General features: G+C 36.0%; 1 protein-coding gene across 4 annotated transcripts in view; it reads left to right on the top strand.

Moving 5' to 3' along the window:
* The window catches only part of GALNT11 (polypeptide N-acetylgalactosaminyltransferase 11), a 48094-nt gene that overhangs the window by 1818 nt on the left and 25013 nt on the right, over window positions 1-21263 (top strand). For 3 of the 4 annotated variants that reach the window (XR_004321208.1, XM_032483070.1, XM_032483071.1), the window contains exon 2: window positions 19442-19774. Coding sequence is in view for 3 of the 4 variants with exons in the window: in XM_032483070.1 (XP_032338961.1) it covers window positions 19480-19774 (295 nt within the window). In the remaining variant the exon portion in view is untranslated. Of the gene's footprint in view, window positions 1-19215; window positions 19314-19441; window positions 19775-21263 lie in introns of those variants that run through there. The other variant, XM_006174864.3, reaches the window with a different exon arrangement.

The following is a 21263-nucleotide window of genomic DNA, read 5'->3' as shown; positions in this document are numbered from 1 at the left end:
AACGAACGCTGCTGTGAACGTGTGTTTACATGTGTCTGTGTGAGTCTCTGTTTTTGATTCTTTGGGGTACATACCTAGGTAAATCTGTTTAACTTTTTGAGAAACTAACAAACTTCACATTTTTAAAATTGCTTTTTTTAAATGCCCTCATACCTTACAAATTGCTAAATCTGATGCCCCCCTCAAGCTTTTGCTGGCTTGATTTGACTTCTTTATTAGTCTTTGTGACACCTTGTGTTGCTGGTCAGGACATCGTTTTGAGGTTCTCCGACTTTGTGGTTCTTTTCAGGTCCTTCATAGGCTCTGCCTCTACACAAGAGCCTTAAATACCCAGAGGTTCAGTGTTTGCTCCCTAATCTATTTTGTACTCTTCATGACTTAAACCTTCCTTTCCAAGTAACTTAAACTGTAATTTTAATGTTTATTTTTAACTTCTCTCTGAGGCTTAGATTTGAATTTCAAGCTATGCACTTCCATATGAGTGTTCTCTCTGATGCAGCATGTCCAGAACAAAATTTATCTTCTCTTAATCCTCCCATACCTGTTCTCTCTGCTCTTAAGTGTCGCTAAGACTTGAAAACTGGGTGTTTTAATTCCTCCTTTCTTCCTCAGGGTCCCATGTCAGGTCAGGTTGACAGGTGCAGACACTTTTGCCTCCCATCCTGCTTTCCACTCACTTCCACAGCTCTAGATCAAGCTACAGTTGCCTCTTACTGGTTTTTCTAACTGCACTCTCTGATTCTAGATTTTTTTTCGTCTGTCACGAAGCATTTTACACACTGTTCCTAGAATTTTCGTCCCAAGATATATTTGCTTAAAAACACTAGTTAGCTTCCTTTTGCATGCAGAACAAGTTAATTGTTATCCTCTGGGTCAGAGCCCCAGCCTGTTCTGATAGAATTAATCACCTCCCACTAGTCTTAACCCGCTCAGGTGTATTCATTGTAGCTAGCCATTCTACTTGCTATTGATCTGTTTGGAAAACTAAAAATAAATACACGTTGCAATTTCTCAAACTCTAGTGTTCTGCTTGAAATATTTCAGTATTTGGCTATTGCAGCCATCTTAATTTTAATCTTTAAAGTCAAACTTAAATCTCAGCTTCTGTAAGGGATTTCCTTCCAGTTTTTCATACAAAATTAATTTCTTCATGCTTGTTTCTATATACTGTAGTTTATTTATACCTTTATTGTAGTATTTTTTAGAATTTGCTTTAGGATATGCCCAAGTTTTTCACCTGATTTATTATTTCTTTAGGATTTTTATTCTTTGAGAAATTGAGATTGCTGACCAAAGGATAGTAAACATTTTTAAAGCTCCTGTGCCACTGTCAGACTGCTTTTTATTTATTTATTTATTAAAATTTTATTGAGTTTTAGTCAGTTTACAATGTTGTGTCAGTTTCTGGTGTACAGCACAATTCTTCAGTCATACATGAATATACATATATTCATTTTCATATTTTTCACCGTGAGCTACTACAAGATGTTGTATATATTTCCCTGTGCTATACTGTATAAACTTGTTTATCTATTCTATATATACACCTGTCAGTATCTACAAATCTCGAACTCCCAGTCTGTCCCCACCCCCTCCCCACTGGCAACCGTAAGTTTGTATTCTGTGTGTCAGACTGCTTTTTTAAAAGGTCCTGCAATTTATAATTTTCATCACTGATAAATGTATCATTTACATGTATTTCAGTGAGTACTGAAAATGTTGCTGATTTAAGAGTTAGAAGATAGTATCTTATTTTTATTTGCATGTCTTTACTAATTATTGAGACTGAAGATTTTTCTAAGATGTATTTCCAAGATTCATCCAAGTTGTTCCATTTATCAGTACAGTTGACTATAGAACAACACAGATTCGAACTGCGCAGGCCCACTTATGTGCAGATTTTTTTCAATAGTAAGTACTAGTACTATGAGATCCTCGGATACAGAGAAACTGAGGATACGGAAGGCCTCATAAATTATAGGCAGATTTTCAACTGTGTGTATGGTTGGCATTCCCACCCTCCTCGTTCAAGGGTCAACTGTAGTTCGAAAAATGCTGTACGTAGAGTCCCAGCCCTAGCATCACAGAATAGTACAGGGTTTCTCAAACTTGGCACTGTTGACATTTTGGCCAGATAATTCTTCATTGCTGGGGGCTGTCCTATGCATTGAAGGATGTTTAGCAGCATCCCTGGCTTCTCCCCACCATATGCTAGTAGGATCCCCCCATTTGTGACAAACAAAAATATTTCCAGACATTACCAAAAGACCCTGGGGGTGGCCAAATTTTCCCAGATATTGCCAGATATCTCAGGCTCTGGCTGAGAACCACTGGCTTATGGCGTGAACTTGGAGCTAGGAGACTGTAACTTCACTGGTACAATTCACCCTTCTGAGACTCTGCATCTATACACACCCTACAACATGCATGTCCATGTGAACATTCTGTCATCTAAAGACTAAATTGTAAAGTTAATCTCCAGTAAAACTTGTATTAAATAATAAGGAGGAAGCAGAAGTGAGGAGAAAATATATACAAATACACATAAAACCCACAATGACAGACTGCTAGAATTGATGCCCTATGACTCCATGGACAAGAATTCGTTGATAGCTAAGTCATGTAAGCACGATAGAAACCAACATACATACAGAACCCAGCAAGGTCACATAAAGGTCAGAGTCAAAGGAGGTTTTATTATGGAAAATTTCAGACATTTAAAAATTAATAGATTTTTAAAAACCTATTAATGGTCAATGGTTTTTCTTCTGTAACCCTCCCTATCTTACCTCCTATTGGTTAACTTGAAGCAAGTCTCAGATATTACATGATTAGATGATATTAACAGTGTAAAACAAATTTCCTTCTGAACTCTGATTTTTTTTATAAACTGTTTTAGGGAACAGCTTTAGATTTGCAGAAAATTGTGACGATAGTGGAGTGTTCTTATATATACCAAGTTTATCCTGTTATTAACAACTTACATTAATATGATACGTTTATCGTAGTTAATGAACCAATATTTATGCATTATGACTAACATCCATACTTTATTCAGAGTTCCTTAATTTTTACCTAATGTCCTTTTTCTGTCCTCAGGACATTAGATGAAAACTAAGGGTCTCACCCAGGATACCACATTGCATTTAGTCATGGCTTCTTAGCAGTTTTACAGATTCTCCTTGTGTTTGATGACCTTCACAGTTTTGAGGAGTAGTGGTCAGGTATTTTGTAGAACGTCTGTCAATTGGGAATTAGTCTGATGTTTTTCTCACAGTTGTATTGGGAATATGGATTTTGGGGAGGAAGACCACAGAGGTTGAAACCTTACGTAAAGGTTGAAGCCTTGTATTTTTATCTCACCACATAAAGGGTACATACTATCAGTTGTGATATTAATCTTGACCTCTTGGCTGAGGTGGTGTTTGTCAGGTTTCTCCACTGTAAAGTTACACTTTTTCTCCCATATTCTTTGAAAGGGAATCCCTATGCACAGCGTACACTTAAGGAGTGGAAGTTTTGCTCTACTTTCTTGAGGGCAAAGTATCTAAACAAATTATTTGGAATTCTGCAGGGAGATCTGTTATACTCTACCCTGCTTATTTATTCAGTCGTTTATATCAGTATGAACTCATGGATATTTATCTTGCACTTTGGGCTATAATGCAATACCACTTTATTTTGTTGCTCAAATTATTTTAGCTTTGGCTGTTGTAAGCTCTCTCAGTTGGTTTCATCTGTTCCTTTGACATACCCCCATCATTGTGGGATTTTGATTTTTGGGGTTTTTTGTGGTGTTTCCTTACCTTCTGGTACTACAAGATACTTCAGGCTCATCTTGTGTATTTCCTGTCCCAATCCTAGAATAAGTCATTTCTCCAAGGAGCCTTGGTTCCTTTTATTGGAGAATACTGTTGGAAACCAATATTTGGGCACTAGGTGTGATTGCTGTCACTGGGGTGTCATTCTTCTAGACCCTTTCAACTGACAGATAAGGACATATATGTGTACATACTAATCCTTGTATGTACATACGTGCAAATATATATATAACCATCTGTATCTAAAGCTAACATGTTAAGCTAAACATGTTCATACTGATGTCTTGAATTCTGATCCATTTAATGCTATAAATTTCCCTCTAAGCACTGCTTTTGCTGCATTCCAGAAGTTTTGATGAGTTTTATTTTTATTTAGTTCTAAATATTTTCAAATTTCTTTTGAGCCTTTAATTTCCAGATATCTGAAGATTTTTTTAAAAACCTTTCTGTTACTGATTTCTAGTTTAATTCTACTGTGTCTAAGAACATGCTTTGTATGATTTCTCCTCTTTTTAAATCTGTTCAAGTTTGTTTTATGAACCAGAATGTGGTCTACATTGATGAATGCAGGTAGAGAAGAATGTATTTTTAACTTTTGTTGGATGGAGTTTTCTATAAATGTCAGTTAGATCAACTTGATTGATAGTGTTGCTCAGGTCATCTATTTTCTTCGGTTTTTTGTCTGCTCAATCTGTCAGTTACTGACAGTGTTGTTGAAGTCCTCAACTATATTAGTGAATTTGTGTCTTTCTCTTGTCATTTTTCTCAGTTTTTGTTCCATGTGTTTTGATACCCTCTTGTTAGGTGTACACATGTTTAAGATTGTTACGCCTTCTTGGAGAATTGACTTTGTTATATAATGACCCTTTTTGTCCCTAATTATCAGACAGAGTTTGCTTTGTCTGAAATTAATGTAAAATCTCCAGCTTTCTTTTGATTAGGGTTAGCATGGTATAGCTTTCCATCCTTTTACTTTTAACATATCTGAGTTTTTATGTTTAAGGTTAGTTGGTTGTAAACAACATATAGTTGGATCTTGTTTTGTCCACTGTGATAATCCCTCTTTTAATTACTGTATTGAGACCATTCACATTTGAAGTGATTGTTGATCTTCCTTGTTTGTTACTGTTTTATGTTTATTGCTTTTTTGTTTGTTTCCTTTTAATTGAGCATTTTACGTGATTCATTTATAGGGTTTTATGAACTCTGTCTCCTCCCTCAGCCTGTATTAGTTTTCTACTGAGTTTGTGTTCAAAGGAACACAAACTCAGTGATACAGAACAACACAATTTATTATCTTACAGTTCTGTGGGTCAGAGGTTTGAAATGGGTCTCAGTGGGCTAAACTTAAGGTATTGGCTGAGCTGTTTTGCTTTCAGGAGGTTCTAGGGGAGAATCCATTTCCTTGCTCTTAAGTTTCTAGAAGCCATCCACAATCCTTTACTGTGTCTTCCCCTTTTTTTTCTGTGTCTTAGAAGCCAGTAATAGTGGGTCACGTTTCTCTTATATTGCATCATTCTTATATCCTCTTTTGTCTTCCTCTTCCACACTTAAAGACCCTGTGATTACATTACACACACCCAGATAATCCAGAATAATCTCTGTATTTTAAGGTCAGGTGATTAGCAGCCTTAATTCTATCTGCTGCCTTAATCTGAGAATTAGGATGTGGATATTTCTGGGAGATCATGATTCTGCCTACCACATAGCGTATCAGTTATACTTCTTTAAAGCATTTTTTATGGTTGCCCCAGAGTTTACAATATACATTTTGAACTAACCTGATTCTGCCTTAAAGTAACACTCTGTTGCTTGATGTGTTACATAGGTACCTTATTAATAGAGTAGTCCCAATTTCTCCCTCCCATCCCTCATTGCTATCATTCATTCACTTACCAGTATGCTACGATCACCCAATACATTGTTACTATTATTATTTTAAACAAATAGTTGTCTTTTGGGTCACTTAAGAATAAGAAAAATAAAAGACTTTATTTTCATTTTATTCATTCCTTCTCTGATGCTCTTCATGGATATCCAAGTTTCTGACTATACCACTTTCCTTCTGCTTGAAGTTTTTTTTTTAACATTTCTTGCAAGGCAGGTCTGCTGGCGATGAATTCTTAGTTTTTTGTATGAGAAAAGCATTATTCCTCCTTCACTTCTGAATGATAATATCAATGAATATGAAATTTTAAGGTGGTGGTGGGGTTTCTTTTATACTTTATAAATATTTCACTTTGCTCTCTTCTTGCTTGCATGATTTCTGATGAGATGTTCACTGCAATTCTTACCCTTTTTCCTCCATGAATAAGGTGTTTTTCCCTCCCTGTGGATTCTTTCAAGATTTTGTCTTTTGATTTTCTGAATATGGTATACCTAGGTGAGGGTTTTTGAGGGTATTTAATCTGTTTAGTATTCTCTCAGCTTCCTGGGGTCTGTCATTAATTCTGGAGAGTTCTTGGTATTATTTCAAATATTTCTTCTACTTCTCTTTCTGATATTCCAGTAATGTGTATGTGTCACACTTTTCTGAAATTGTCAAACAGTTCTTGGATGGTCTGTTTTTTCCATTCTTTTTCCTCTTTGCATTTTAATTTGCGAAATGTTTTTTGACCTATATTCGAGCTCACAGCTTCTTTCTTTGGCTGCGTGGAGTCTCCTGTTGAGGCCATGGAAAGCATTCTTCTCAGCCTTTACAGCACTCTTGATTTTTAGCATTGTCTTTTTGTTTCCGCCTCTCTTTACATAATCCATCTTGCATATTATCTTTTTTCCCATTAGAGCCTTTAACATGTTAATTATAGATATTTTAAATTCCCTGTCTGATAATCCAAAATTTGTGTCATCTGAGTCTGGTTCTGATGATTGCTTTATCTCTTTGGACTGTATTTTCTCTCATCTTTTATTATTCCTTGTATTTTGTTGATGTTGTTTTTGGAAGGCTGACATGTTATATTAGGAAATAGGAACCAATAGGGTTTTGGCTGTGTTTGATATTTGCTGTAGCTACACGTGCCAAAGGCTTCAAATTCTTCTAGTGGCCTCGTTGTTCTATCTGCTCTCTTGACTTTGGGGTTTTCTAAGTGCTCTTCCCTAAAGAGAGTCCGTGTCCTGCAGCGCTTTCAGCTGTAACCCACAGGTGTTCAATTTGGAGCCCTGTTGGTGTGATGTAACGTGTGAGGGAGGGTGAGAGTTCTGTAATCTTTCAGCTGAATCTCACTTTGGGTCTGGGAGCTGTGACCTTCCCATGTGTTCTTCAGTGGTGTAGTTTTTATCCTCCCTGCAACCTCCTCTTTCCTTAGATGCAGGGTTCCTAGTCTATTTTCTGGACGCCTTCACCCTTGTTGATTACTTTTCCCCCTTGGGTGTGGCTGAAGGCGAGGAGGGGCTGGAGTGGAAGGAATGCCCTTTATCTGGAGAAAGCTCTGGCAGTGTCTTTTCCCCTGAAGCATATGCCTTTGTTATGAAGAAGGCTCTGGGCCTGTTAACATGTTTTGCAGTGATTACTCTGTCATAGGGGATCTTTCTGGGATCTTCATCTTCATAGTGCGTACTAGGTAGAATTCCTGGAGGTAAAGCCTGGAGAGGTGTGACCCCACCCCTTCTCCAAAAGGAGACTATCCCTGCAGTTTCTCACTCATGCCGGTTCAGCAGTGGTTTATGGCTTGAGCAGCTTCTGCTCTAGGTAAACAGATACCAGCTGTGGGTCTCCGGGTTTGGGGTGGCAGTTTGTCCTGTAACCTTAGTTCCCTGATTGGTTCTAAAGTGTCGTTGATTTTCAGTTTGTCCTTGTAAGGATGGAAGTGATGGTTTCTAAGCTCTTTTCATGTTGGAGTTGAAAGCAGAAGTCACCCCCTGTTTTTTAACTTAGATTTTATGACTTCTTGCCATTTTGAGCTAGGTGCATAGGTTCGGGACTGTGCTTTTGTATCTAGTTGATTATGTAGGCTAAAGCTGATATTTCGTATTTATCAGCAGATTAATAATGATTTCAAGGTATGTTGTCTCATAGCTTTTGCTTTCTTTAGAAAAGCATATCACTTTGAAATGTTCAATTTTTGCAAATGTGAAAATATCTTGTAACTTGTCAGAAAAACTTTTTGTATGCATTGTTTTGCATTTTATAGGCAACAAAGGCTATAGTAGTTCAGTCTTTATTAAATTTTCTATTTAGAAATAAAAAATTAGTACATGTAAGAATTTGTCAAGCTGTCCCTTTGCTGCTGAAACCTGATTTTATCAGTTTGAGTTTCTCCTGAAGCAAACCCTGAGATATAAATTCATATCCAAATTGTTCATTTTTGAGTAATCCCAGAACTTATCAGTCGGAGAATGAGGAGGTGAGAGGTGGGAAAGCTAGCCAATAAAGGGTATATTTTCAAGTCATTTTCCACTGTGGGCAATTTAAAGCTTAATTGTGCTGGGGAGTGCTGGGAGCCAGTGCAGAACACAGGTGTCAGAGTTATCCTGGATGGGGAGGGTGTGCAGGAGCTGGTATTTTTACCAGTCCACTACTGAGGGCTGCCTTTAGGGAGGGACACATTCCCCCATGTTTGTGGGCCTGCCCTGCACATTGGCAGATGGGCTCCAGAGGCTGGAAATGCAGGTGCCGGCAGTTGGAAGTCAGACTGTGTAGGACAGTGAGGCTTGAGAAGATGTGCAGATGGCACCGTCTGCTATATTGATTTCCTACAGCTTGATTCAGCAGGATGAGCTAGGATAGAAATTGGCCATTTGCCACATCAATTCGATTACCTTTCTAAACCTTTGAGGTTGTAGATTGCGTTCAGAAATGAGTTTTCTGAAAAAGGCTCAAAAATTCTGTCACATTATGATTTGCTGATGGTCTCTTTTTGGGAATACCTAACCTGTTCACTTTGAAATACAAAAGCAACAGTTTGGAATGTAACCTTGGCCTTGTGCTTCTGGTAGTGGCAGACGGGGTAACTTAATTCAAGCTCATTGGTGCTCCTGAAAAGCCTGAGAATTTACAAAGTTGTAAAAAATTACTGGGCCAAGATGTTAGGAGATGATAGAAATCCAGAGAGGCAAACATCTTGCTTGGGAGGAGAACTACTGATACCTTGAATCTTGTGGGAAACAAATTTATGTTTAAGAAAAGCACTAGATGACTTACATTTTTCAAAGAGCGGCAAACAGGAAATAATTGGTCTCTCCCTTGCCAGGTGGTATGACAGAGTGATTAAGGACGTAGGGATGACATCGGATCACCAGGATTTGAATCTAGTTTCTCTCCTTCCTAGCTGTGTCCTTAAAGCAGGTTACTTAATTTCTCTAAAATCAAGAGGGAAAAAGATAGAAACCTCATTCTTTCCTTGTCTATTTTGCACCCTGGAGACTAGTATTTTGTTCTTGTTTGATTAGTCTTACCTTGCATACTTGACTAATGTACATAAACCAGCACTGTCAGCACTGTTTACCCCAAGAGACTCATGACATGCCAGCAGAATAAAACACTCAATAGCCATGATTAAGTGTGGTCAGCTCCACTAGTATGTCTTTGGACCCTAGGACAAAGCTGGCTATAGAAGACCATGTTGACCATGGATGTACATATGCTTGTACATGTTGGCTGCGCTTAAAGCCATTTTAGTTGCTCAGTTATTTGTAAATCTTAGGACATTTCTAGCAACCATTTTTTTCTTGTTCATTTATTTCATCTTTATCTGATGTACTTTTGGTTTACTATCCCTTTTTAGGGTCAGAAGGGGAACAAGAGATAACAGTTTTTATAGTTTTGGGGGTTGCAAGTGGTGGCGTACTATTCATTTTATGCACCTCTGTCAGAAGTTGCAGTCTTGAGGCTGATCAACAGCTTTTGTAATTTTTGGATTGCTTTAGGTGGGGGAGCACCACACTTATGTTTTCTCTTTCCTCTGTTATCTGCTTGGCTTATGTCTATATTTGATTTTTTGGCCCCTGTGTTGACATGATATGAGCTGGGGTTTTTTTTTTTTGACCAAGAGAATAGCAACTGCAGTCAGGGCATTTCCTGAATATGCCTGGCAATCTTGAATAGACACCTGGGGTCAGAAATGAATTAATTAAAATATGACAGATCATAATAATGAAGGTTTAATACATACAGTGGAATATACAGTTAGAGTGACCTTGAATGTAATGATTTCATGAAGTAAATGTTTGTTGTACAGGCCCTTGTGAGGCTGTGGTCCTTTGTCCATAGATCTTAACCGGGAAGAGATGCTCCTTTCTACTGGGGCATTTGATCAGAGAGGATATTAAGAATATAGTCAGCCTCCACCCGTTGACAGTAGATATAATTATTCAAGTATGCATGCTAATTAACAAACCAAATAAAAACTCTAAGGATTACAAAAAAAAAATAGCCTCTACCAGCCCATATTCACTGACCAAGCCAGCGTCTTAAGTGTGGTTATTTTAGCTACTTTGTCATTTTGTCTGTCCTTTTAGTTTCCTTTTCTTTAGTGTTTAATTAAATTTTCTTCTTTCTTCCATCAATTTGTAAGTATCAGAGGGATATCAAAGGATTGTTCTCAGGGAGCATATGATGTCTGGAATTTGCTCTGAACCTTTCCTAACTCAATAATCTTATTTGTAATTACGAAATATGTTGGTGGCAGTGTTTTCTTCTCGTCTGCAGGGTAGGTAAGGAATGAGAATAATGTGTATTTTTGTGTTGTCATCACCTGGTAATTTCACAGGGTATGTAGGAAGGGCACTGTTGTAAATCAGTATTTGTACTTACATGACTGTAGCTCAGTTAAAATATGAATGTGTCTCTTTTATGGAAAAAGCTAACAAATGTTTGCTGTTTGACCCTTTGGAATATAGAGTATACTGATGAGAAAATAGCTGGAATCTACTGACAGGAAAATACCTAACATTTAAAGATAGACGTTTTAAACTTCATTAAATATTATGAGAATTATTTTGTACTGAAGGAAAATGAAAGCTGTCTTGTTTAGTTAAATAGAATTGTCTCATTAGTCTGTAGTAAAAGAAAGAAAAGATGGACATTAAAGAGGCATGTGAATTTTAGACTAGATAATGGTTCATAGAGGAAAAAGTTTTTCAAATCATGCTTTTAGATTTAGCGTCTAAATTTTATTCTCAAACTTTTGACAAATTAATGGAATTAAAGTATTTCTTCCTTTAAGTATGCTAAAATTCCTTTGTTCTTGAGGTTAAAAGACCATATATTTCATTTGAAACCTTCAAATATTTAATCCTCTCCAAATTTGTTCATATTTTTCAGTTTTTTTCTAAGAAAACTTTGTAAGAAGAATTTTACCCTGATTGCTAAAGTAATACATATCTTTGTATTTCTTTTTAATAAAATAAGTAGAACATTATCCATAATGCCACTAACCTGAGTCTATTAAATGTATTTTTCAGTAATTGCTAATAGCAGTATAACATTTTACAGCTAATGTAGAATGATTAAAAATAACTGGTAGAATTTACAAAAGAAAATTAATAAAGGTGATATTTCAGGTGGTTTTTAATTTTTAACTTCGGCTCATCTGTATTGTGATGAGAAATACAACTTTTGAGGACAATAACTATTTTTCTGAGTTGTTGCCTAAGCATTTTATAACTTTGATAATTCTACTCACACCCAGAATCTGGACATTTGGATAAGGACTTGAGTTTAGGGTGCCCTCCATAAGTTCCCACTTTTCTTTTCCCAGGGCATCTTTTAGAATAGCCACTTAGAGTTAAGCATGCATTAAGTTAGTAACGGCCACCCCAATCTGACTTTCTGTCTCCTGCTCATGACCTGGGGCAGAGCCCGGCCCATTGTGCCCGTGCCCCCAACCCCAGTTCTGGGATCCATGTAGATACCGTGACTCCATCCTTTGCGTGGGTGTATTGAACCAGCACCTTCAATCAGAGAAACCCTGTGGGTTTCACTTCTCCAAAGGGAGTTGGGTTGCTGAGAGGAGCTGCCTGCTGCCCCCGTGTGGGTGGTTGTGCTTCCTTATTCAGCATACCAGCTCAGGCTGCTCAACAAAGATTTTCTGATTTTTATGCATAATAGCAGAGCTTAAAATATGAATCCCCAGCACCTTGTCTAGCATATAGAGCTCCTACTGTGTTCCCAGTGTTAGCCTTTACTTTAGGATTGTTTAGTGATTTTCAGAAGAAAAATGTCAGATTGTTTAGTACATTTGATAGTTTGTGACTAGAAAATTACTGGAATGATTTTAAGTATCCATCTGTAGCGTGACAGTGTATAACAGGCATTGTCTTAGGGAACTTTATATATTAACTACTTTTTTGAGCATAATTTAGTAGTGGGTATGTACTGTGTTCTTTGTTACTGGAAGATGACTATGAAAAGCATCTCAAAATGGGTCTTCTTAGCGACAGCTTTTGTGCTATTTAGAAATTCCCTTCACTGTAATCTGATAATGGTGCCGGAATTTAAATTGAGATCTCATGAGATTTTAGACCTTTGTGACCTAAGTAGTTTGCCACAAAGCACTTTTGATATAACAACAGTGGGTGCTGATGGTAGCAAAAACAAGCTTGGTTTTTGAACAGCAACTGTGGAAGACACTATGGAGATTCCTCAAAAAATTAAAAATAGAACCACCATACAATCCAGCAAATATGCTGCTGGGTATTTTTCCAAAGAAAACAAAAAAACGTCAATTCAGAAAGATTTATGCACCCGTATGTTCGTTGCAGCATTATTTACAATAGCCAAGATATGGGACACAATGTATGTGTCCACTGATAGTTAAAAAGATAAAGAAGATGTGACATATATATTTATATAATACAATGAAATAGTATTCAGCCTTTAAAAAATAATGAAATTTTGCTCTTTGTGACAACATGGATGGACCTAGAGGGTATTATGCTAAGTGAAATAAGTCAGAGAAAGATCTCACTTATATGTGGAATCTAAAAAACCAAACAAACACAAAATAGAAACAGACTCTCATAGACACATAAAACAAACTGGTAGTTGCCAGAGGGGATGGGGTGGGGGATGCACGAAATAGGTAAGGAGATTTAGAGGCACAAACTTCCAGTTAGAAAAGAAGTCATGGGGATGTGATATACAGAATAGAAAATACAGTCAGTTATACTGAATTGAATTGGGAAAAAATGTTTAGTTTCTACTACTCAGGCATTGCAAAATAGGAAAAGATTGACGTGAAAAATCCCCTTCCCTTCTTCTGTGTACATAGTCCAAATCTTTCTTTGTTACATTTAAACTATGTCTATGTATGTGAGTCTGTTTTGGACTCCGCTAGTGTTACAGGTGGAGATAAACCATTACTTTGAACCAGGAAAAAAAAAAAAGAAAAAAATATAGTCAGTAATGTAATAACTTTAGATGGTGACAGATGGTAACTGGACTTATCGTGGTGATCATTTTATAGTGTATAAAAATAGTGAATCACTATGTTGTACACCTGAAACTAATATAATATTGTAAGTCAATTATAATTCAGTAAAAAAGAAGATAATAATAATAATGACAGTGTCTAATGAAACTATCCATTTAAACTGTTTAGATGTCTTCTTCCTCTCCTCCTCCTCCTTCACAGTAAACATTTGTTTCCCAGGATGTGCTCTGCTCACATATTATACTCTAAGATTTCACATTGCACAGAATCTAAACAATGTCCTGTAACTTCTTTTGAAGCACAAATGCACTTTAAAAAATCATACAAACAATTATTTGTTACTTGTTAACACTAGATACTTTATTAAACATAAAGGATTTGAAAAGATGGAAGTGATCCTGTCCTCGGGGTTTGCTTACAGTAAGTATAGCAGTGCTTATACTACAGGCAAATTGCTTATTGGGATAGCTCCAGCTGTGTATCTAGGAAGGATCCTTCTCATTAACTGTGTCTCCAAAGTCTGAGTATTGACATCTGATTTTCCAACCATAACATTCAGTCTTTCCAGGTCACTCTCCGGTAACATGACACCAACAATCATTGAGCCCCACCATTGGCCCATCCACATTTTTTCATCCTGCCTCATTCTTCCACATCCTCCCATTTCTCCTTGTCTGTCTTAAATCTGTGGTCTGTCATTCTAATCAGCACATTGCACGTACCTTTCCCCATTCTTCTTTGGTATGTCCCTGGCTAAAGCCTGACTCTCAGCTTACTAAAGGCACCTGTTCCTGAGCAGCTACCAGACCACGACTAGAGGAAAGCATGAAACCATCTCTCTAGTCTCACAGAAAATTCATGTACACAGGTGGTTAGCCTTTTATTCATTTAACTTTTGCAAAATGTGTTACTTTGATACCTAACTGCTGAAGTTTTAGTTTTCTTAACTATTCAAGTTTATGATTGAAAGCATTTGGTCACTAGCTATTTTCTTTATTAACTAACCTTTAATGTTTGCTTTGACCTTCATTTTAAAAGCTTTCAGCCTTGGAAATTGAAGCCATGAGTGTATAGAAGGGATAGCAAAGAATACGAAGCAAAAAGCCTTCATTGTATAGATGCTGGATTCATTACTTGTTAGCATAGATTAGATTAAATTTTCAGCTTTTGATTTTTGTTTGGATGTTTTAATTTCTTTCCTTAAGCAGTTAAGGAACTGTTATTTTATTGTATTACAGACACTTGATTAAGTTTCCACTTCTTTATAGTTGGGTGTTAACTTTTTGACCTGTCTAAAAGACTTCTAAAGTCTTTTGCTTCTGAAGATTTGTGATTAATTATTTAAAAGAAAGTGACCTAACTCTGTAAATTCCTCTCATTTCTATAGGTTCTTTAATTTAGTATGATGATTCATTACATTAAAATTTTTCTCTAAAAATTATCATAATATAGCTTGAAAAAATAATATTTATCTGATGGGATTGTTGAGAATTACTACATTTTATGGTTCAGGACAAAGATTGTTGATGTTGAGCTGTTGTGAAGAGGATGAGTGTGAGGTGTTCTGTGAAGAATCTGGACAGCGTTACCCAGATCCTATGGGTGAGACTTTTAGGAAAGACCTTTTTCATTTTGCCATTAAGTGCTGACAGCCAAGAGGTAGCCTAAAATCATGCAGCAAACAAAATGGAAAGTAGCCTCCTGTTTTTATCACAATGACCTTTTAGTTAATTTATGAAACTGGAAAATGAGAGCCTGCTGTTTTTTAATACCTAGTTTTCATACTGTTGTTGAAATAAGGTAATCATGCTCTCCATGCATAGTAATAAGGTGTTGCTTGACTCATACAGGATAATGATACCTTTGTTTTGAAATCCCAGCATTTTGCAAGCATATTGTTAACCATATTACAGTAATTTTTTCATTAATTTCAACAAATATTTATTAAATGTTTGCTTTGTGCCAGGTTTTGTTATAATCTCGGGATACTTCAGGAGGTAGACAGAAAGCTCCTGCTCTGATGAAGCTTACATTCTAGCAGGGGGAGATAGATAAATAATAAGCATAATGAATAAGGAATTATGTAATAAAAGTGGTAAATTACATGGAGTAGGGAAGATTGGAAGTGCTAGTCTTCGGTGGTTGAGTTGCAGTTTTAAATACAATAGTCTAGATAGAGCTTTATTGAGAAGGTCATATTTGAGCAAAGATTCAATAGAGGTGAAGTTAGCTGGGATGAAGAGTATTCTAGGCAGAGGGGAGAACCAATGCGTAATCCCTAAGTGGGAGTGCGATTGACATACTTAGTGACCCAGAAGGAGCCCTGTGTCTAGGACAGAATGAATGAGGAGGGAAGTAGTGGGAAATACAGTCAGACCATCAGGTAGGGGCTTGTAGGTCATTATAGGGAACAAATGGTCACAAATACCTTTCCATATCATATTTTAAATTTAGACCTAATGAGAAAGAGGAAAAAGTTAACATTCATTGAATTTATACTCTATTCTTTCATTCTGTAGATATTTTCCCACATCTTCTATGTGCCATTTATTGTGCTAGGTGAAGGGAATACAGTGAACAAAGAAACAAGAAAAAGTAGTCACAGTTTTTATGGAGATTATCTTGGTCTAGTGTGAATCATAGTGTTTGTGCGTTAATCGTTGTGCCTGATGACATATATTATCTCTTATAATTCTTATTACTTCATTTAATTCCAAGTATCCAGTAAAATAGAGAGTATTGTTAACTTGGAATCTGGTTGATGAAAATGAGAATAAGAAAATTTGGTAATTTTTCTAAAGTTGCATAACAAGTATGACAGAATGGGATTAGAATTTAATCTTGTCTTTTTGTTACACTGTTGTTTGGTTCCCAAATCTGGTCATGCATCCTAGTTAACTAGGAAGCTTATTAAAAGCTGTAGATTCCTTAACATTACCTCTGCAAATTCTGGTTTACCATATTTGGCACAGAGCCCCAGGAATCTATATTTTTAATAAGCATTCTAGAGTTTCCTGTAGTTTGGCACTGCTGCTGTCAATACTATATTTATGGTGGTGATGTGGGCATCCTTATCTTGTTTCTATTTTTAAAGAAAATGGTTGTCATCATTTCACCATTGAGTATCATTTTTGCTGTAAGGTATCTGGAGGTGTTCTTGGTCAGGTTAAGGATTTCCTAATTCCTAGTTTGCTAAGAATTGAGTGTTGAAGTTTAGTAATCTCTACAAACTCAACTGACCAAATTATGTGCATTTTTCCCTTCATTTTTTTAAGGTAGTAGATAATGATAATAGGTTTTCAAATATTGAACCAGCCTTGTAAAAAATGTATTCATTTTTTAGAATGTTATTGATTCCAGTTTTAATGTTTTCTTTAAGATTTTTGTAATCTGAAATTGTGTTTAATGTCCTTTCTTATACTGTCCTTGTTTTGTTACCAGGATAATAGCCTCAGAAAGTGAGTAGAGAACTTTTCCTCTTTTCCTGTTCTTTGGAGGTTGTTACATAAGACTATATTCATCTGCTCCTCACATGTTTGCTAGAACTGTCTTTTTAGTCTAGCAGTGTTTCTGCAATGGTTTAATACTCAAAAGGACTATTACAGCCATCCAGATTTCCTGATTTTCCAGTCTGTTGTGCATTTATACTTTTCTAAGAATTTATCCATTTCACCAGAATTTATGAACAGTACTTTTATTTTTAGTCTACATCTGTATTTATGCCCTCTTTCATTTTCTGTGTAATTTTTTCTGCTTTCTCTCTATTTACTTGATTAGTCTTGCCAGTGCTTTGTTAATTTTATTGATCTTTTAAACAATCAATTTTTGGCTTTGTTACCTAGTTTCCTTTTCATTTTCTGTGAATTCCTTATATAACTCTTTTTGTTTCCTTTTATTTTTGTTGGGCTTATTCTATTTTTCAAAATTCATTGTTTTGTGGTCTGTATTTTCCAACATTAGCATCCCAGGCTATAAATTTGGCTTTTGCTATATCCCACAGATTATGAAAAGTAGTATTTTTACTGTTTTGTTCTAGATAGTTTCTAATTTTCATTTAGACATTTTCGAAGTTTCCTAGTTACCTTTTTGTCATTGATTAGTTTTTAACTTAGTTGCCTTGTGGTCAGAGCATGTGGTCTATAAGATGCAAACTCTGACCCCACTAGGCACACTTCTTGAAGACTTGCTTTTGCTCTGCCCTCTCATGGGTAGCTCTTCCTCAGATACTTGCTGCGCTCGCTGCTTTATGCCAAGGGATGGCTGCTAGTATAGGTAAGAACAGCACAGCTGGGGAGTTAAGATTCTGTAAGAGTGAGTTTTTAATTTAATGTTTAAGAGATTCATTGATCTGTTCTGGATGATGATGAGATCAAGGGTGGGGGCAGGGTCACTTAGGTAGAATGTGGGGGAAGGTTACAAATCAAGGCATTTTGAGCTGTGGTTTTGAAGGATTCTGGACATTGCCCAACATGCTGGTGGGATTTGGGATAAAGAAAAGGATGCGGACCACATGTCAGAGTGTCTCCCATTGTCTAGAGCTGCTTGACGGAACAGGCCTTGATTAGTGCCCTCTGGCTCCTTGTGATTGGAGAAGGGATTAGCTGGCTTTCCCTCTTGGCCGCTTTTGCGTGGCTCCCTTCTGGGTTCAGGGTCCAGGAGGCTAAGGTGTAAGCGGGAAGGCCTGGAGTGGCTTGAGGAAAACAATCTAAATATAAATCTCCTTATACAGTTGAAGAACGGATTGGCTCCGTGGATGCAGAGTCCTTTATGGAATCAGAGCAGCCTGTGCAGTTAGTCTTGAACTTCAGAATTTCATGGCCTTTTGAGGAATTAGTCCTTTAATTTTTGATGATATTTGTTTGCTTGCTTTTTACCTATGCCTAAGCAAATGTTTTAGGAAGTTACAGTGATTGTTTTAGTTGAAACCTAATGTTTCACCTAAATGTTCCTACCCTATTCTCAACATTTTTGTTGCAGGGTTGCAAATTTGCACCTTTTTTGTCTTTTCATTTGTCCTGATGACTCCATTCACCTTGCTTAGAGAACATTTTCTTCCACTTCTAAATAAAGTGGTTGTTTCTCTGTACATGTCTTTAATTTAAAAAGTGCTGACAGCTGACATGACCACGTTGTCATTGGTACTGACTTGCCTTTTGTGCTGTAGTCATTTCCTTTGGTATTACAGTATTGGGAGTTTTGTTTGTTTGGGTGTTGTTTTCTTTTTTTTTTTTAAGCTTTTGAATTGACATGTAGTGTAATAACTAACAGTTCTTGGTTGGCAGATAGTTAGGAAATTGAGCTGTTTACTGTCTTCTGGGCATATGGCATAACATTGTACAAAACAGCTGAATGTTGGAGCCTACTGATGCTGATTTGCTTTGTCCTGATTTGGGGAGCATGATAATAGTTTTTATATTATTTCATACTGTAGAAATAAAGAAGTAGTGTGTAAGTAGTATTGCTTTGTAGATTTCTTCTTTGTGTACATTACTTAAATAGGGTTTCTCTGCCCTAATGTTCAGTGAAGTATTTCAGATGTGCTTTGGGCTCTTTACAAATAATTCCTCTGGAAGTTGTGAGGGGCCTCCATGAAAACTAGATATTACCAGAAAGCTTAGGGAAAAAATGCTGTTCAATCTCATATTGTTTATAAGACATAAGGAGAGGGAACGTAGAATTATTTGAACTCTTTCAGTTTAAATTTGAAATGTAACTCTTGAATCTAGAGTGGGTAGTAGGGCAAGTTTAATCTTTGGAAAGTAAAATTGTTTTTTCAAGTTGCTGGTTTTTAATAACAAATTTTAATATCCTTGGACTAAAAGATACAGTCTTGTAGTTTTACAGTTAGATGGAACCTTAGAGGTACTGTCATGACATGTGTGGTACTTGTATTTTCATCAAGAAAAGTTAGAACCTAAAAAAAATTACCAAACTGAAAACAATCCAGAACAGAGGTGAAGAAGTATCCATTAACATGAGCAAATGAATAAGTCAGCTATTTTGCTGCCGTTTTGTTTTCTGAACACTAACACATTGGCCTGCAGTTTTAACCGTTGAATCCTTTTATTTTTTTCATTCAGTGCTATCCATGTATCTTCTTATGCTTGACTCTTGGTTAACGGTATGCACAGGGGTCCTAAGTAAATAGTTTAAAGTGCCACTTGATGGTGTGGACAACAGTGAATACAAACTTGGTAGTTGATTTATAAGTGTATTGAAGTGTCTAACATATCTGTCCTTCTCTTTTAGGAAACTGAAAATGGCCCTTCAGCTATGCTAGGTCTATAATGGGAAGTGTCACAGTTCGGTATTTCTGTTATGGATGCCTTTTTACGTCTGCAACCTGGACAGTTTTGCTTTTTGTTTATTTCAACTTCAGTGAAGTGACTCAGCCACTTAAGAATGTGCCCATCAAGGGGTCTGGACCCCACGGACCATTCCCCAAAAAATTTTATCCCCGTTTCACTCGAAGTCCAAGTCAAGTATTAGAATCACAATTCAAAGCAAACAAAATTGATGATGTGGTAGATAATCATATTGAAGATCCAGAAAAAGGCAACATGAAATTCTCTTCTGAATTGGGTAAGTGTATTTGATTTTTGCTAGCAGCATTTCAAAGTGTTTAATCATTGGAAGCTTAAATTTAATTGTTTTTTAAATCATGTATTGCTCAGAGGATTAGAAATGTGACTTTTTTCCCACAGCAATTTATTTTATTCATGGGCTAGCTGAGGTCCTCTGACTTTTGCAGACTCAGTGGGGAGTTGTATTCTATTTTGTCCAGTTCTGACTTCAATATTTCATGAAGACTTGAGAGAAACTCATAAGGTCCAGAATAGAAAAAAAAAAAATGAAAAATTAAGTGGCTGGAAAAAAAAATGGAACCTATGGGGGAAGATTTTAATTGCAAGTATTATTTAATTAGGGAAAGAATGGTTGAAAGATGACTATATTTAATATATTCTGAAAGGCAGTTAATTAAAACAGAACACAAACCATTGGGTTTAGAAATAAGCTGAGATTACTTATATCTAATAAGATTTCTACTTATAAGAATTATTAAGGTGCTGGACTATGTATTAAATATAGTTTATAAAACAGAAACATTTATTCTTCAAAAATTGTATTTTATTGAATTTCAAAGCAAGAATCTTCAAATGCTATAGTTGTAGAGTCCTGATTTCAGCAATTTTAAGAGGTAAATGAGCCATGTTGGTTATCTTTAAAACTTAAAAAAAAATTTGATCCTCATTGAAACATCAAATAGTAAGTAATTTAGGAGTAAAAGCCTATAGTAAGAGATTTTGAGAGATTGAAAGATCCACAGACTATAAAGGAAATGTTAAAACAGATTTTTTTTTTCATTTCATCATAGTTTCAAAGAAATAAAATCAATTTTTAGGACTTAATCATTTTCTAATACATGAGGTCAAAAGTACTTATAATTATATGAGGAAATGAGAGCTAGTGCTTCCTTTAGTTTTTGTAAAAAAATACCATCTAATATTTTTCAAACAGCCATTTGGACATTTTAAGAAACATTAATGCCAAATTTCTAGATTTTTGTTCAATTATTTTGATAAAACTTTTATAAAGAAGTAACATTGGGTTTACCATTTTGAATGGACTTTGTGTTTGCCTTTGAAAGAAGCCTTAAGAGAATTATAGGTATTTGAAGTGCCAAACCTAAATGGCCAAGAGAAAAGCTAAATTCTTTATAAAAAGATCCTAAAGAATATGCAAAAAATGATTATAGCTAATAAATTAATTCATCAAAGTTGCAGGGAATCAACACAAAAACCAGTTGTCTTTCTGTACACTAACAATGAACAGTTTGAAGATAAAATTGGAAGAACAATTCCATTTACAGTGGCATCAGAAAGAATAAAATACATAGGAATAAATTTAGCCAAGGAGGTGTCAGATTTGGACATTGTGAAAACTATAAAATACTATTGAAAGAAATAAAAGTAGACTTAAATAAATGAAAAATATATCCTAGGTTCATGGATTGGAATGCTAAATACTATTACGATGTCAGTAACACCCAAAGCAATCCATGGATTGAATG

The sequence above is a fragment of the Camelus ferus genome, chromosome 7, assembly GCF_009834535.1.
Source record: "Camelus ferus isolate YT-003-E chromosome 7, BCGSAC_Cfer_1.0, whole genome shotgun sequence".
Taxonomy (NCBI): domain Eukaryota; kingdom Metazoa; phylum Chordata; class Mammalia; order Artiodactyla; family Camelidae; genus Camelus; species Camelus ferus.
Note: the sequence above shows the minus strand (reverse complement) of the source record. Positions and strands in the feature narration are given on the sequence as shown.